We start from the raw sequence: 18,435 nt of genomic DNA on the forward strand, positions 1-18,435 counted from the left end.
TAGTCGATGGTTTAACAGCCCCTTACACAAACACAAGTTGTTGTGTCGCTACGCTAGTTTTGTTACACAAACACATGTTAAACATTCTTAAGCCTCATTTTTGTGCAGATGATTCTTTGGCCGAAGGTTGTTTTTTTTTTACTACTTTAATTAGTACTTTAAGAAGCATTGACTGGAGATAAAATACAATTGCAAGAACATGTTTTTAATCTTGACTTCAGAAGTAATCTAAATTGTCTGCTTAATAAATATATTTTTTCTTTTTTTGAATTATTAACTAAGCGGCGAAGTGAAGGGGAAACACATGATTTTAAAATTGTATATTGTAAAGAGAAAAAAAAAATTGACATCTTGAACTTGAATCACCATATTAAGTTATATATTGTGAAGAAAAAATATATATATACCATGAATGGGTATAAGAAAATATAGATATACCATCCGACCAAAAAAAAAAAAAAATATATAGATATACCATGAATGGATATAGAACACTCAATTGGAGCTGATATATAACTCTATAAGTTTGAAACAAAAAAGGTTTTCTGGAGTATCTTCTCGTGAAGTTCAACTCACCGTGGTTTTCGACAAGTTTTTCGGCAATAAATGTGGATGAGAGGTAGTTGAAGAGGAGAGAATCAGAAGATAGGTGTGGTGGTTGATGAAGGAAATAAGATGAGAGAGGGGTAAACTCCTCCAAGTGAGAAGCTCCCGGCGGAGGTGGAGCGGTGGAGATGGTAATTGTAGGAGGAGAAGCTTGTCACCACCATTAGAGAGAGAGGAAATAGAGGAACTAGTCTGAAGTGGGAACGAGGCTGAGGGTTGTGATCATCAATTGCCTGCAAAATGATTTTATTGCATGTTGACCACATTCTCTTTTTGACACGTACTCAAACACTTGTTCATTTTGTCTCCCAAACCCGACACACCCCGCCACTTGCCAATACACAGTCAGGTAGAAATCGTATTCTAGAGAATTGACTAATTTATGCGATGAAACTCCAAAAACCGTTAGTTTATTGACTTGCGTTCTCGCATATATTCAAGTATAAATTTCATAACTTCCATAAAAATCTTAAGGAACTACTATAGAATGAATATTCACAAAAAGGAAAAACCATACCAATCTTTGTCCCTTTTCTTTATACTGTTATTCTATAGCACCTATTCCTAATATTCACTATTTAATTGTCGCTTGTTAATTTTTTGTCATGCTAAAGAGTTTTTTTATCTTATTGGGTCAGTATTAAAATTTATATGCTCAGTCCTATCCGTCTATCAAGATTGATGATTATAATTACACTTTTTGATATGAGATGTTACATGCCGACAAGCGATTTTTATTCATCTAATTATGAAATCAAGAATGATTATGTTCTTAATTGTTTACATTATTATGATCACATAAATATCTGAGACTCATACCATTCGGACCGTAGGGAACCGTAGCATGGGGATGCGGCCGTTTCCCTTTGTAAGGTAGGCCTTTTGATAACTAATTAGAGTACTCGCACAATTTAGTTGCAATGCAGAATACGTCCAAGAACAAGACACATAAAATATCATTTACGGATCTTATAATAAGATTCTTATTATACTATCTATTATTTTGTAGTCGGGTGACAATAAGTTTATTCATGGAAGTTAATAATTTAATAAATTGGTTGTCCTACACTACACAAAACAACAACCACAGTGCCACACACACATTCACAATTTCACACAATAGAAGGTATAGGAAACCCACACAAGGATATAACGAGTGAAGAAGAGTCAAAAGCCTTCTCAGACAGGTCAAAGGACACATGTCAGACTCTTAGTGAGTAAAACCCGAAAACCTCATTTTTACAGAACCGTGGGAATGCTTAGTTTGTGTTTTGTACTCGTGGCATTCCCAGAGACAGAAGTTTCGTGTTCTTCTTTCATTTTTGTCCATAAAATATCTATTCTCTCCGGCCAATATAAAGACGAACTCTCACTCCACCTTTTCTTTAACTACAAACATTAATTCCACCTGAAAATATAAAAAATAAATATTTTAAACGAAACAGAGATGTTTTACTAATAATAGAAACAGAGAGATCTTTTAGTTACTAATAACCTTATCCAGATTATTTCAAACAGAGTATTGCAACAATGAACTCATTCTCTGAAATGTTTGGCTCCGGTTACGAGTCTCCGGCTTCATCAGGCGGAGATTATTGTCCGACGCTGGCGGCGAGTTGTCCAAAGAAACCAGCTGGTCGTAAGAAGTTTCGTGAAACTCGTCACCCAATTTACAGAGGAGTTCGTCGGAGAAACTCTGGTAAGTGGGTGTGTGAAGTGAGAGAGCCAAACAAGAAATCTAGGATTTGGCTAGGAACATTCCAAACCGCCGAGATGGCAGCTCGTGCTCACGACGTCGCTGCCATAGCCCTCCGTGGCCGATCCGCCTGTCTTAATTTCGCTGACTCGGCTTGGCGGCTCCGAATCCCGGAGTCTACCTGCGCCAAGGAAATCCAGAAGGCGGCGGCTGAAGCTGCGTTGGCTTTTCAAAATGAGAGTGATATCACGACGACTGATCATGGCCTTGACATGGAGGAGACGTTTGTGGAAGCTGTAGTAACGGAAGAACAGAGCGAAGCGTTTTATATGGACGAGGAGGCAATGTTCGGGATGCCGAGTTTCTTGGCTAATATGGCCGAAGGTATGCTTTTGCCACCGCCGTCTGTACAATGGAATAACAATTATGACGGCGAGGGAGATGCTGAAATGTCTCTATGGAGTTATTAAAATCCGAAATTCATTTCCAGTTTGTGCTATCATCTTTTTAAAATCTTGAAATCCTTTTTTTAGAATGGATCCTCTGCTGCTGTTTTTTTTTTGTTTTGTTAAGTAACGTATTGTGTGACACGAGTGTAAAATAAATAATTCAATACAAAGAAATCGTTTTCTACTGATTTGTTTCAGATAAGTTAAAATGTTGAACCCCCAAGAAAAATTTTATGGAAAAATGTTTATCAGCTACTTGAAGTATACCCCAACACATAGCCACACATACAAACAATATAAATGTTTTCTTAACTACGTCAACTATTATCATCACATAAGGACATCCATAAACAAACATAGGTTATGTATACAACACCATAAACATTCAGTTCTGGTGGTTGGTTCACCGGAATCCGGCATTGACCAGTGTTGACCGACATTGACCAGTTTTAACCAGCGTTGACCAGAAAAAAAAAATATTTTTTTTTTCTTTTTCCTAAAAATAACATTTTTTTTTTGTTTTCATGTATTTTTGATAAATAAATAAAAAGATAAATTATTTGTATAATTTACAAAAATAAAATATAACAACAAAAATTTATACTACAAAAAAATACAAGACAATTATATACCAAAAAAATATTAAAAATTATATGACAAACAAAATTTATGGTATATTTAGTAACTAATGTTGTTAATACATAAAATATACAAAAAAATAATATAATAAAACTATACCACCAAAATTTTATGTATAGTAGATTTTTTCATAAAACTATAACAAATATATACCTTTTCTTTTCAAAAATCATTTTTTATTTTGTATTTTCGAAGGTGGGGATTTTAAATATATATATATATATATATTTACTTATTTATAAGATTATGTCATTTGAAATATATCCAAGACATTGCCAACTATTTCTTTATTTTTAATAAGAAAAAGAAAGGAAGAAAATAATGAAAATTGTATTTATTTACATGAAAGACATATATCTAGAAGATACTTAAAAAACAAAAGTTGATTTTGTAAAATCAAAGGTTGGTTTTGTAAAATCAAAAAAATAGTTGGCAATGCCTTAGATATATTTTAAATGACATAATCTTATAAATAAGTAAAAAGAAAGAAGATATATTTAAAATCTCCACCTTTGAAAATACAAAAAAAAAATGATTGTTAAAAGGAAAAGGTATATATTTGTTATAGTTTTATGAAAAAATCTACTACACATAAAATTTTGTTGTATAACTTTTGGTTGTTATATTTTGTTTTTGTAAATTATAAAAATCATTTATCTTTATTTATTTATTTATCAAAAATACATGAAAAAAATTCTTATTTTTAGGAAAAAATAAACTTTTTTTTTTTTGGAATATATTTTCTGGTCAACGCCGGTCAACTCTGGTCAATGTCGGTTAAAACTGGTCAATGTCGGTCAACACTGGTCAATGCCGGATTCCGGCGAACCAACCACCAGAACTGAATGTTTATGGTGTTGTACACATAACCTATATTTATTTATGGATGTCCTTATGTGATGACAATAGTTGACGTAGTTAAGAAAACATTTATATTGTTTGTATGTGTGGCTATGTGTTGGAGTATACTTCAAGTAGCTGACAAACATTTTTCCAAATTTTAAAGTCGAATAGTTGCTTTCAAAGCAGAATGTGTGGCCATAATCATTACACGTGGATTATATTGGCGTTGTGTTATATCAACACATACCCCGTGAATGATTTAGAGACTTACGCTTTAGCTACCAAAAGCTACATAATAATATTCATAAAGTAGTGGCATGTCGAATCTACCAACAAAAATGCTACAAAAAATTCCATTCCAATCCGCTAAAGAATGTGATTTTAAAAAAACGTTTCCTAAAATAGAGTTTGAAACAGAAAAACCGATTCAACTAAACCGAAAATAACATGTCCGTACGACAACCAAATGTTAAAATAAGTCCACATTCCAAAGAAAGGATGATAGTCCCCACAAGATAGCGCATGGGCCAATCAAAATCTTAACATCGTGGCTCCACCGCGGATACACTGTCCCTACCTGAATACCTTCCACTCTTCGCCCACCTTCTACGTGGCTCGCTGTGGAGTCTCGCACCACGTGTCACGTCAGTTCAACCTTTACTTTCTATTTTCTATTAATAGTATTTTGTTGTTTTATTTCTTGACCATGTCTCTCTTTGTCGTCTTGCTTCTCCAAAATATCTAAGAAAACGTGGGAGTCGTGAGTGTGATAGGCCAACGACGGAGACGTTTTTTGGAAGCGAATAATAATATATACTGATATTTTAGAGCTCTATTGGATTTGACTTGAGGATATAACTATATTAGGCATACGTTGATATTATATAGCTCTTATTGGATTTGACTTGAGATATTAGGTACACGTATTATTGAGATTTGAGATATTTTGTAGGCATTATTGTATCAGTCTAATCCTTGGCTTAATAATTCACTTACATGTTTTTGTTTAGTTTATTAAACTGGATATTCCTACGCTACTTTTGCCAAACACCTGTTAGACTTACGTAACCAATCAATCATGCTGACGCCAACGAAAAACCTAAGCAATTAAGCTGACTGTGTTGTAAGAGAGAACACTTGCGCAAACGATTATTCGGCAGATGATTTTTTATGTGACATTGGGCAGAGTACTTCAAATTTTATTTTTTGTGTATAAAAAGGAAAATTATTTCTTTTAGTACGTAAAATATATACTATACTACTTTTATAGTTTTATACTTGAGAAGTATTTGATTAGGGATACCGGGTACGAGATAAAATCGATTGATTAATATGTTTTTTTTTTTTTTTGAACTTCAGAATGAATCGATTGAGTAATATGTTTTTTTTTTTTTAACTTCAAAATGAATCTTGATTGTCTACTTTTACAAAATTGTGTGTGTGTGTGTGTTTTTTTTGCTTAACCAAGATCACTATTAAATCAATAGCGAAGAGATGGATCGAACACATGATTTTAGATTGTCTATTGTAATGAGAAAAAGGTGTTGATAATTGGATAACTGGATATAAAACATTCAAATGGAGCAAATAAATAAGTATGTGATCAAAAGGGTTACCGGAGTACCTGAACGAGAAATTCAACTCATCATGATTTGCAACGAGTTTTCCGGTAAGGGAAGGTAGAGGAGAAGTAATTGAAGAGAAGAGGATCACAAGGTAAAGGTGTTGGTGAAGGAAATAATAAAAGAGAGGAGGAAGAACCTCCAAGATAGAGGTCTTGGCGAAGGAAATAAGAGAAGAGAGGAGGAAGAAACTCCAAGATAGAGGTGTTGGTGAAGGAAATAAGATAAGAGAGGAGGAAGAAACTCCTCCGTGTGAGGAGGTGTGGTGCCTGAAGGAGGAGGAGTTTGCCACCATTAGTAGCTAGAGAGAAGAGAGAGAGAGAGAAACTAGTTTAGAGTGAGAGAGGAGGTTGAGAATTGTGATCAAGTTAATGCAAAATGTTCTTTTATTGCATGCTTGCTAGTTGCTATATTCTTCTTTTGTCACTTACTCAAACACTTTTCTATTTTGTCTCCTAAATCCAACACACCCCACCTTTTGTCAATGCATGATGTAGAGAATATTAAAGAAAAATGACTAATTATGCAATTAATTTTTCTGTTTAATTTTTTTTTGCGATTTGATAAAAATGTTATGTTATTTAGTTTAATTGAATTCAAGTCTCTATGGAACCAAAATATATATATATATATATATACTTAAAATTCTAAATACAATTTTCATAGCTTTCATAACATCTTTTAAAAGTTATAGTAGAAAATTACAAATTTCGTAATGTATATAATTTATAGTGATTACAATGTAAAACTATTTTCTATCCCAAAAAGAAAAACAAGGAGATCACTCAATTTAGATTTTTGGAGATGTCATTACTTCTGTTGCCTATAAAATAATGATGATTTAGTTAACCATTTAGGGTTTTCCCAAATTTATACTATCTCAGCTTCCTTATAGTTTACCGATTACAAATCTAAATTTTTATAAAACCATATTTCACAACTTTGTACACTTCTTAGTCAATCTTAAAAACCATTTAACACAGCCTCATTTCAAAATATTTGTAATAAAAAAACTATGTTATGGCTTACTTCATTATATGATTAAATCTAGGCTGTGAAATTATGATTTTCAGTTCAGTTTAATTTGATCTTACGGAGAACCATTTGTGTTGCAGTAGCTACTGCTCAACATCAATTTTTGATTTGCACCAAGGCTGCCCAACCCAAGATTGCAATTATGATCTGTGTTTACAATACTGTGAAGACATCCGTAAAAGTTCTCTCTGACAAAGAGCTGATATGTTAATGTTGGAATATGTAGACAAAGGAAAGAATATATGCATTGTACGAGTGTTGTAAAACAGGTCTCCAGTTCTGATCCTGAGGACAAAAAAGAACCTGACCAATTGGTTCGATGGTATACTGATCATACCGGAGTATTCTTTTGTCCACCAAAAGGTCTAGGTGGTTGTGGTAGAAATAGTATTTTGGAGTTTAGAAGACTCTTACCGCTGACATGGATGTCAGACTTGAAACAAAAATCAGAGACTTTCAAAGCTTCATACAAGGAAAGTCTTACGATGTCCAACTATAGGTGCATTCAACGCACAAGTAAAATCCATATGGTTATCTAATGGTTATCACTTTTTTTTGGCATGAGCATGACATTATTTCATACATGTTCATTACCAAATTTGATCAATTTAATTTTTAAACGAGTGAAATCATTATATTATATAATTTTGTATATTTTATTATAAATATAGTTAGCTAACTGTTGTACACAAATATCTAGTCTTGCTATTCATATTCTAGAAGAATTTGCAATGTACAAAATGTCAAGGGAAAAAAAAAACCAAAATAAAATAAAAAAGAGCATCTAAGAATATCGTGTTATGCAGATATTTTATGTCTATTGGACGGGTGACAATTAACGACAAATTCTACATTCAGGAATATAATAATGAATATAACGGTTAGTACACCAAGATACATAACAGCCACACATTCACACGATGAGAGGTTAAAAAAACTCATAATCATAAAGGTATAATAATAAACGAGTGAAGAGTCAAAAAAGTCTTGTCAAGAAGGGTCACAGGACACATGTCAGACAGTGAGTGAGTAACAGCCTAAACAACTCATTAAAACAGAACCGTGGGATTGCTTAGCTGTGTCTTATCCATGTGGCGTTCTCAGAGACACAATTAAACTCCGTGTTATCGCCTTTCTCTGTTTTGCCCCTAAAATATCTAAATGTCTCAAGGCCAATATAAAGCTCCTCACTCCAACTTTTCTTTAACTACAACAAACTTAAAAAAGAATCACACCTGACAAGAAAAGAGAGAGAAAGAGAAATTTATTTTTAACAAAACAGAGATCTTTTTTAGTTACTATCTCTACTTATAAACCTTATCCAGATTATTTGAAACAGAGTAATACCAAACAATGAACTCATCATTCACTGCTTTCTCTGAAATGTTTGGCGGCTCCGATTACGAGTCTTCGGTTTCATCAGGCGGAGGAGATTATTCTCCGACGCTTGCGACGAGCTGTCCCAAGAAACCAGCGGGTAGGAAGAAGTTTCGTGAGACCCGTCACCCAATTTACAGAGGAGTTCGTCGGAGAAACTCCGGTAAGTGGGTTTGTGAAGTGAGAGAGCCAAACAAGAAGTCTAGGATTTGGCTCGGAACTTTCCCAACGGCAGAGATGGCAGCTCGTGCTCACGACGTCGCCGCTATAGCCCTCCGTGGCCGATCCGCTTGTCTAAACTTCGCTGACTCGGCTTGGCGGCTAAGAATACCGAAGTCAACATGCGCCAAGGAAATCCAAAAGGCGGCCGCTGAAGCTGCGCTTGCTTTTCAGGAAGAGATGATGAGTGAATCAACGACTGATCATGGCCTTGACATGGAAGAAACATTAGTGGAAGCTATTGTGACGGCGGAACAGACCGAAGGGTTTTATATTGATGAAGAGACCATGTTTGGGATGCCGAGTTTGTTAGCTAGTATGGCCGAAGGGATGCTTTTGCCGCTGCCTTCCGTACAATGGAATCACAATTATGGTATCGACGGCGATGATGATGTGTCTCTTTGGAGTTATTAAACCTTCTATTTTTTTTTTTTCATGATCCCCCATTTTTAGTGTTATGATATTTTTATTTAGTTTGGATCCTTATTTGGAATGGATCCTTCATTTTTGTGAGAAACGAGTGTAAATGACTAAGTATTGGCTGGATTTTTCTTAATTGCAAGTAACCTTTTGGAATCAAAAAAATTTCATCTGAATCAACAATTGGAATAGGATAAGGAATACAAATAATGACGGAAGCAACAAAAAAAAATGACGCAGACATCTGAAATTAACAAAGGATTATCACACAACTCTAATTAAACAATTACATTAAAAAATAAAGAGGTCTCAGACATTATCTGGTCCAACGTTTCCTAAACTGGACTATAAAACCGAAACAACTGATTCAGCAAAAACCTCCATTAGTAGTCCGTACACACCAAAAACAGCAAGGTAGGTCCCACAAAAGAGCAATGGAGCTTTCCCCCCTTTCAGTGGTTCCTTACGTGGCTCGCTGCGGTGTACCGTAACCCATATCACGTCGTTTTCAAGTTTTTTTTTACTTTCTATTTCAGCAACTAATTAATTAATTTATAGTTTATTTATGTCGTTTTGTGTACCTTACCACTCTCTCCGCCCACCACCACTCCTTGTCTTATATCTCAGAAGATGTCAAATAACGTGGGGGATGGAAGACTTGATAGTGAGAGGTAACGACAGAAACGTTTATTGCGAAGATATTTTTATTGATGTTTGTTGAGAATTGAGATATTATTATAGCTATTGTTTTTTGCACAAAAAAAGAAAAAGAAAAAGAAACTATATTGAGATTTGAGAGTGATGTATAAGCTTCTGTATCGGTCGGTCTGATCCTTGCCTTAACAAGTTATTTTTCTTTAGTTTATAATTAACGTCAATGTCCGGTGTCCCTACGCCTCAATTTGTTAAACAACACCTCTTATAACTTATAAGTGTCAAGTAACCTTAAGCTTACTTATATTAAGATTAAGATCCACTACTACCACTTGTGCATATATATATGATTATTCGGCGAAAGTATATAGATATACAACCGGCGGAGGTAAATTATTTGCTCTAAACAGCTTACAATACCAATAGCGAATTGATGGAGAAGAATTACCAGGGGTTTTTCCAAAATGATACTCCTATATGTATACCTAAGCTGGTTCCCTATAGTTCATCTGATTACAAAATTACAAATTACAAGCCTAATCAATCCTCTAAAATAGTCATTTATTTTATGACTATTCTTAAACAGTGTTTTATCTATTTCTGTCCTTAATCTAGATTGAAATTATAAGATCTCTTACCAGATTCGATTAATATAATGTGTAATGAAAGTTTTGTCTGTTGTAAATATTTGTTTTGACTAAGGTAGTGAATGGTAACAAAGGAAAAGCGGATTTGAGTTGTTTTTCTTCAAAACCGCACAACATCCACCAATCAACAAGTTTTAAACAAATTTGCGTTTTTTCAACAAAAAAAAAAAATTAAAGATTTGCGGATTTGTCCTACAGATCATGTGTTGGACCGCCTTTTGAACATCCACCCTCTTTTACCCAGCGTTTTTCTGAAAACCACAGTACAGTTTTTTTTTTAATATTAAAATAATACTTATTTTATACATGGAGAAACAATTTACAAACCTAAAAAATAATCAACCCAAACCATCAAGTCGATTCAACGATGAATTTAGTGATTTTAATGGCTAAAGAATTGTGGTATGAACTCGATTCAGATATAATCAAAGACTATAAGCTCTCATTATGAAGCAGATCGGACTTGGCTCTTGGTTTTTGCCGATCGGAGCGGAGAGGAGACCAAGACGAATCGGATGAGTAGGAGCCAATTCAGAGTTAGCAATGTCCTGCACAACCAAAACAAAGCCAAAATCTCACAAACCTAAATCAAACAAAATCAAGTCAAAACGAAAGCAGATCGGAGAAATGAGATCAAAACCTGAGCAGCTTTGTAAGCAGTGAGTTCAGCAGCACCTTTCCACTCTTGACCAGATATTAAATAATTTCTTTATTTATTTGGCTATAAACGGTTTGATCAAAAAAAAGGAAATTGGGTGTAAATGGTTTAATTTCAGGTTTAGCTGGTCAATGTTAGATTGGTAAACAGTAAACCGATTAAATGTAATTTTTCTTAGTTTTCACTTATATTTAATTTTTCTTAAAAAATACAGTTTAGGTATCTAAAGCTTTTATTCTTTATGATTGATTTTTTAAAAATTCATTTAGCAATATGTATTCATCATAATAACTTAGGTATATAAAGTTTATAATTATCTGAAAATTATAAGAACAAAACATATAAGAAAAAAATTAAATTGAATCCAATTTAATTATGTTTAAAACATAAATTATTTTTAATTTTAAAGAAAAATATATTTTTAAAAAAATTCTGATTAACAACTGAAATTATTTCTTATTAACAATACCGCTAATAGTTTTTTTCACCAATCAAACATTATTATGTACCGCTTATTTTGCATAAACCGCACTTGTCTCGCAAATACTTTTATCCCGCACGAACCGCAGTTGAACCGTACCGCACTATCAAATTATTAGTTCCGCACTACCAAATCCGCTGTTAACATTCGGACCCTAAATATTAGGACACAAATATATAGTCTCACCATACTCTCTAGAAGTAGTTGCAAATGCACGATATTTATATGTCCAGGGAGATAAGACATAAAGAAGAAGAGCATTTCAAAATATCTCGTTTCGTTACTCAGAGATCTTTACCTCTATCATTATTTTAATAAAAAGAGAGACTATGAATAGAAAAAGGTAATATTTAATAATGGTTATCGTACACAATAAACATCAGCCACACATTCATATTTCATCCAATACATAAATTAAAGAACTCATAAAGGCATATAACGAGTGAAGGTCAGAAACTTCCCCAAAATGGGTCAAAGGACACGCGGCGTATTTTTAGCCATTAACCGTCTAAACAATTACAAAACCGTGGGATCAGCTTAGCTGTGTCTTATCAACGTGGCATTCATTCACGGGAGCAGAAACTCCGTGTACGACCCCACATATATCCAAATAGGCAAAATATATCTTTGCCAATCGGGTTAATATAAAACAAGCAAGCTCTCACTCCTAACTTTTCTATAAAAATCTTCAGACTACAAAATCCACATAGGATAAGAGAGGAAATAAATATTATTTTTTCTTATCAAAAACATTACGAAAAAAAGAGATATAGATCTTCTCTAGTTATACTCTACTCAGAATCTTATCCAGTTTTTTTTTTTATATATATATTTGAAACAGAGTATTCCAATTTCCAACAATGAACTCATCATTCTCTGCTTTCTCTGAAATGTTTGGCGGCTCCGATTACGAGTCTTCGGTTTCATCAGGCGGAGGAGATTACTCTCCGACGCTTGCAACGAGCTGTCCCAAGAAACCAGCGGGTCGGAAGAAGTTTCGCGAGACTCGTCACCCGGTTTACAGAGGAGTTCGTCAAAGAAACTCAGGGAAGTGGGTGTCTGAGTTGAGAGAGCCAAACAAGAAAACTAGGATTTGGCTAGGAACGTTCCAAACCGCCGAGATGGCAGCTCGTGCTCACGACGTCGCCGCCATAACCCTCCGTGGTAGGTCAGTTGTCTCAATTTCGCTGACTCGGCTTGGCGGCTACGTATCCCGGAGTCAACATCCGCCAAGGAAATTCAGAAGGCGGCTGCTGAAGCTGCGTTGGCTTTTCAAGATGATATGTGTGATACGACGACGACGACTGATCATGGCTTTGACATGGAGGAGACGATGGTGGAAGCTATCGTAGCGCCGGAACATAGCGATGTGTTTTATATGGACGATGAGGACATGTTCGGGATGCCGCGTTTGTTGGCTAATATGGCCGAAGGGATGCTTTTACCACCGCCGTCCGTACAATGGAATCAAAATTATGTTGTCGACGGCGATGATGACTTGTTGTCGCTATGGAGTTATTAAATTTTTATTATTTTGTTTTTGTTCCGTTTTTGGTATTATATTTTAGATCCTTTTATAGAACGGATCTTTGTTTTTGTGGGTAGTGTGAAAAACGAATGTAAATGATTCAGTAAGGATGTTTTCAAATGAAAGTGTTTTTGAGTGCAGTATATATAATCTCGGTCTCCTTATACGTAACAAAAAATAAAAAAATAACATAGAATATTAAGTAAAAACATAAAGTTTGGGCTCACCTGTAAAAAGTTAAATGATTCTGGCATTTCCGTGACTAAATATCCAAAGTTATAGACACTTGTGTAAATATCCAAAGTTCCAGATTGGTTGATACTTGATAGCAACAGTTTATGGTGCTTTAGCAAATAACAAAAGTCAGGGACGCTTGGTAAATATCCAAAGTTCCGTCAGTTTTTGTAAATAAGATAATTAATTATTGGCACTATATAGAATATCTAAAGTTTTAGAATTTTTCTGCAAATAACAAAAGATGCGAGCCACTTCTAAAATAGTTAAAGCTCTTGGTACTTATCATTTCCATTACTATGTTCCAAGCTTCATTGTATCAGCCTTACATTGTATAACCTCTTACAAGCAAATTAAATCAAAGCAGATGTTTAAAAAAAAAAAGTTAAAGCTCTTGGTACTTTGTGTAAAATACAAAATGTTCCACATCGACTTATGGACCATTAACTAGTTGAATAAACAAAAGTTTCTAACAGTTCAATAAATAGCAGAAAAATATAAGAAATTATAGCACTACGTATGGATTGGATTCATATATTTATGGGTATAACAAAAGTTTCAATTTTGTAAAGAGAAAACGGTCCATTACACTTTGGCTCTGGATATTTTTTTTGGTGAGTAGCAGTAAGCACTTGTACAAATAGCAAAAGATCTGAGGCTCTCTTGGGTAAAATATTGAAGTTTTTGGGTACTTGCTTGCTTCTTTAAAATAGCAAAAGAAACTGAGAGCCACTTGGGTTAAGTAGTACAATATACTACTATTTGAATCTCTCAGTACAATAGCTAAAGTTCCAAATACACTATTTGGATCTCTCAATATTGAGAGACATGATGATGAATTTGGATTGACAACACTAAAGTTATCATGATAATTGTTTGGTAGATGATCATGATTCATGAATAAACTACTTGGATCATTCAGATTCACAAAACCCATCATCCCCAATTGTGTAGATACGTTACTATGTGATGATGATGCCAAAAGAGGAAGAAGAGGGAGGATACGTTACTACTTTTACACTATTACATGTTCAACAATGTTCAATCCACGTGGCTTTTTATTAAGAGGAAAGTTAAATTCAGACGGCGCTTATTTTATTTATTTTAATTTATCTAAAATTGCTCTACTACAGTCGCGACGAAGCTCGTTGTGGTTTCGATATCAATGGCGTCTGCAACCACACTCCTCTTCCACCACGGTTCTACTCGAGTCGTCGTCGCTCGTAGACGTTGCCAAGCGTCTGTCCTTAGAACATGTGGACCAAAACCGTTTCTTTCCTTCCGCAACTTACCTAGTTCAACCGTCCAGTTCCGTCCTTTGTTGAGAGCAAAATCCAATGGATTGACCCGGGCCTATGTCACTGGAGCGCCACCTATTGTAGAAGAACCAGACCCAAAGATTGAAGAATCCAAATCTGAGACTGTATCGAAAGATTTAATCAGCTGGGGTCTTGTGTGGAGCTTGTTGGATAAGCACAAGCTTAGACTCGTTGTTTGCTTATTGACTCTCGTTGGCTGCAGCACTTGTACTCTCTCTATGCCTATCTTTTCTGGTAATCGATTTCTTTCACTTCACTCTTACACCTTTTTAGCGATTTTGTAATTGTAATTGTAGTCTCTCTTTACTGTTTCTTTGGTTTCAGTTTAGGTTTAAAATTTGGGTATGATGCATTGAAGTGTTGTGGTTTGAGTTAGTGGATATTATCTTTGGTTGTAGGTAGATTCTTTGAAGTATTGATTGGGGCGAGACCGGACCCTTTATGGCGGTTGCTGAGCAAAATAGCTGTTTTGTACTCGTTGGAACCCATCTTTACTATTGCTTTTGTCACCAACATGAATGCTATCTGGGAAAACGTTATGGCTACCTTAAGAGCTCAGATTTTTAGAAGGGTTTTGATCCAGAAGGTATGCTTTGTTTTCTATGATCAATGTTTGTTTTGGATGTTCTTGTTTACCATTGGAATATATCTTTGATGTGTGTCTTTTATATATTTGCAGGCAGAGTTTTTCGACAAATATAAGGTCTGTGTTCTTTTTTTTTTTCTCTTGGGTTGTTCATGTCTGGGACATTTTGGCACAAACCTTTCTAGCCATTTATGTTGTATTGAGGTCATGTGTTTTTTTAGGTAGGAGAGCTGACGGGACTGCTCACGTCTGATCTTGGTGCTCTGAATAGTCTTGTGAATGATAACATCTCCCGTGATCGTGGGTTTAGGGCATTTTCTGAGGCAAGCCATTTCTTTACTATGCAAATGTGAGATCTGTGTGTTTGTGTCTGATGCTATTTTTGGAGTTCTGTAAATGACAGAGTGTATATTTTTTTTGCATAGGAATGCTAGTTCTTATGACTAATGTATTATCCCTTTTGTAGGTTTTTGGAACAATCTGCATTCTTTTTACTCTTTCTCCTCAACTAGCACCTGTGCTTGGTCTATTGATGCTTGCTGTTTCAGTTTTAGTTGGTAAATCCTCTATGTCCTATCGTTTCTTCTAGACCTTTTCTTTATGGTAATCACTTTGGTCATTTTGCTTACCTTTACATCTGCTCACTCGGTCAAATCTCAAAAGCTGTATACAAGAGGTCGACTGCTCCGGTTTATAAAGCACATGGATTAGCCCAAGCAACCATGTCTGATTGTGTATCAGAAACGTTTTCTGCAATCCGAACTGTGAGTTCTTATGATTTAGGCAGATTATCTTAACTATAGAAGCGTTAATTTTGCCTTTGAAGACACAAAGTAATTTGTCTCTCTTTATAGGTAAGATCATTCAGTGGTGAAAAACGTCAGATGTCTCTCCTCGGTAGCCAGGTCTAATTTCAGAATTCTTACTTTTCGAACTGTTCCATGATATATTATTCTAACCTCCTGTTTGGTATACAGATTCTTGCTTTCCAGCGTAGCGGCTTAAAGCTTGGTACTTTTAAATCGATAAATGAATCTATAACAAGAGTTGCTGTTTATATATCACTGTTGGCTCTTTACTGTCTTGGGGGAAGTAAGGTGAAGACGGTAAGATATGCCAGCCTGTAAGACTTTGTGATTACCATTTTGATCACTGAACTTGAAATAAAGCTTCTTGCAAGTAACACTTAGAGAGAAAACATGGTCTGATGAATTTCTTTAACAGAAGTTTGTGTTACTTGTCATTCTGGAATGATTATAGATGTTATAAGCTAGCGTAAAGTTACTAACTTCTTAAAATTTAAATCATCAAAGCTAAAGAATTAATCTCTCGTATCTATCTTTTGTGTAGTTTCTTATGTCACTTCATATTTCTTGGTTCTTATTCTTGAAATTTTCTCCTACGCAGGGTGAACTCGCTGTTGGAACAGTTGTTTCTTTCATTGGATACACATTTACTCTGACATTTGCTGTTAGTACCTCTATCTACACAGCATTTACCGTTATCCATATGCCATACTTGTCATTTGGTTGGTTTACAATAATCAGTATTCTGTTTTCCAGGTCCAAGGGCTTGTAAACACGTTTGGAGATCTACGTGGGACTTTTGCTGCTGTTGACAGGATCAATTCCATTTTAAACGCGGTTGATATTGATGAGGCTCTTGCCTACGGGTTAGAAAGAGATATACATACAAAGAAAGTCCAAGATGAAAACCTTAGATTGTTTTTGTCTTCTGGCCCAAATGTGAATGTCCGTCACCTCGATAATTACTACATGTCAGACCTGAAATCAACTAACAATCTACGTACCCTAACATGGGCAGGAGATGTCTGTCTTGAAGGTAAAATCAGACCAAGAAAAACCTCATACAGTATTATCTTACTTCAAGAGTCCCCTGCCCCTCTTAAACTTTTTAAGGTTAGCTGTAGATTTTACCATTTCTAATCATGGCTTTTTCCATGTTCTATTTTGTCTAGTGTAGATGTACATTTTGCTTATCCTCTACGACCCGACGTGAAAGTTCTTGATGGGCTCAGTTTGACGTTGAATTCTGGTACCGTAACTGCTCTTGTTGGCTCTAGTGGTGCGGGAAAAAGTACTGTTGTACAGTTATTGGCACGCTTTTATGAGGTTAATTTATGAGATTAAGACTAAAGTTCAAAGCCACTATTACATCATGCTTATATGTTGAATTTTCCAATTCTCGCAGCCAACACAAGGACGCATTACTGTGGGTGGAGAGGATGTGAGGATGTTTGACAAGAGTGAATGGGCTAGGGTTGTTTCAATTGTGAATCAGGTCTGTATACATAACGTCTATGGGTCAGGCATGGTAGCATTATTTGTTTTTTTTTCTCTTTTTTAAAAGGTTATATTTATGTGTGATTCAGGAACCTGTTCTCTTTTCTCTCTCCGTGGCCGAAAATATTGCATATGGTCTCCCCAATGCTCATGTGTCCAAGGACGACATCATTAAGGCAGCCAAAGCTGCCAACGCTCATGACTTCATAATCTCACTTCCTCAGGTTCGCCTCGTGTGCAACAACTCACCTGTTCTTCCTGGCAAATGTACTTGAGTTCTTCTGAGCAATACTGGTGTTTGTGTATAGGGCTACGATACACTGGTTGGTGAAAGAGGAGGCTTGCTTAGTGGAGGACAAAGACAGGTATAAAAACATTAAGAGCTACGTGTTTTTTGATTGCTTATAGTCTTTTGCTACCGCTTGAAAAGCTTGTTTATCAACGTGTCAGAGAGTTGCCATAGCTAGATCTCTGCTGAAGAATGCCCCCATCTTGATTCTCGATGAGGTGAGAGACTCTTATTTTAATAGTATTTCCATTGATGTAATTTTTTGCTTTGCTAAAAGCCTAGACGCATATTCATTCAAAAACACAAACAGTGTTCCATGCTACATTCAGAACCATTTCTAATGCAATCCTAGAAACGCAGAAAGAGCGAATTACTTTTAAGCACTCATCTAGTTGTACGGCTCTACTCATTCTCTCTTGCTTTCTTGTTGCAGGCCACAAGTGCGCTTGATGCAGTGAGCGAACGCTTAGTCCAAAGTGCGTTGAACCGCCTGATGAAAGACAGGACAACACTAGTGATCGCTCACAGATTGAGCACAGTCCAGAGCGCACATCAGATTGCAGTATGCTCTGATGGGAAGATCATAGAGCTAGGAACACATTCTGAATTGGTGGCGCAAAATGGATCATATGCTTCACTTGTTGGCACTCAGAGGCTAGCCTTTGAGTAATTTTGATTACTCCTAGAGTTTCCTTATACAAGAGTGTAGATTATTACAACATAAATGTAACTTGTAACAAATGACTCTACAACAAATAAATACTGGTTCCTGTGTTATCCAATCTACAACTTTACCCACAAAAGATAATAGTAATTATGATTTTGACATT

General features: G+C 35.4%; 2 protein-coding genes, 1 long non-coding RNA gene and 2 pseudogenes across 9 annotated transcripts; 4 read left to right on the plus strand and 1 right to left on the minus strand.

Moving 5' to 3' along the window:
- The first annotated feature begins 1,998 nt into the window (after positions 1 to 1,998).
- On the plus strand, positions 1,999 to 2,937 carry LOC104730883 (dehydration-responsive element-binding protein 1B pseudogene; annotated as a pseudogene). The gene has a single exon (XR_015573609.1). The product of XR_015573609.1 is annotated as a dehydration-responsive element-binding protein 1B pseudogene (transcript).
- Positions 2,938 to 8,101: 5,164 nt separating this feature from the next.
- LOC104730886 (dehydration-responsive element-binding protein 1A) lies at positions 8,102 to 9,003 on the plus strand. The gene has a single exon (XM_010450126.3). The coding sequence runs from the start codon at positions 8,244 to 8,246 to the stop codon at positions 8,898 to 8,900; it is 657 nt and encodes a 218-aa protein (XP_010448428.1). The 5' UTR covers positions 8,102 to 8,243; the 3' UTR covers positions 8,901 to 9,003.
- Positions 9,004 to 10,431: 1,428 nt separating this feature from the next.
- On the minus strand, positions 10,432 to 10,909 carry LOC104730887 (uncharacterized). Its single transcript, XR_002034588.2, has 2 exons — positions 10,848 to 10,909; positions 10,432 to 10,755 (listed from the first exon to the last, which is right to left on the minus strand). It is a non-coding gene; the product is annotated as an uncharacterized LOC104730887 (long non-coding RNA).
- Positions 10,910 to 12,084: 1,175 nt separating this feature from the next.
- LOC104730888 (dehydration-responsive element-binding protein 1A pseudogene) lies at positions 12,085 to 13,017 on the plus strand (annotated as a pseudogene).
- A 916-nt stretch (positions 13,018 to 13,933) lies between these two features.
- Positions 13,934 to 18,408, plus strand: LOC104730889 (ABC transporter B family member 28). Of its 6 annotated transcripts, none has more exons than XR_015574502.1 (16): positions 14,172 to 14,661; positions 14,826 to 15,013; positions 15,107 to 15,130; positions 15,235 to 15,336; positions 15,480 to 15,570; positions 15,677 to 15,777; positions 15,868 to 15,918; positions 15,991 to 16,119; positions 16,421 to 16,483; positions 16,576 to 16,855; positions 16,992 to 17,145; positions 17,225 to 17,314; positions 17,406 to 17,540; positions 17,625 to 17,681; positions 17,767 to 17,823; positions 18,039 to 18,408. XR_015574502.1 is itself a non-coding variant. In XM_087478385.1 (16 exons), exons 1-16 carry the CDS (start codon positions 14,274 to 14,276, stop codon positions 18,273 to 18,275), a joined length of 2,142 nt encoding a protein of 713 aa, XP_087334511.1. In that variant the 5' UTR covers positions 14,172 to 14,273; the 3' UTR covers positions 18,276 to 18,408. The 6 variants fall into 6 exon arrangements, 5 of the variants coding, with proteins under 5 accessions (XP_087334513.1, XP_087334511.1, XP_087334514.1 ...); XM_087478385.1 differs by having other exon boundaries at positions 16,997 to 17,145; XM_087478386.1 differs by having other exon boundaries at positions 14,199 to 14,661; positions 14,830 to 15,013; positions 16,997 to 17,145.
- The last annotated feature ends 27 nt before the right edge of the window (positions 18,409 to 18,435 follow it).

Source organism: Camelina sativa, chromosome 12, assembly GCF_030686135.1.
Source record: "Camelina sativa cultivar CO46 ecotype springtype chromosome 12, ASM3068613v1".
NCBI lineage: Eukaryota > Viridiplantae > Streptophyta > Magnoliopsida > Brassicales > Brassicaceae > Camelina > Camelina sativa.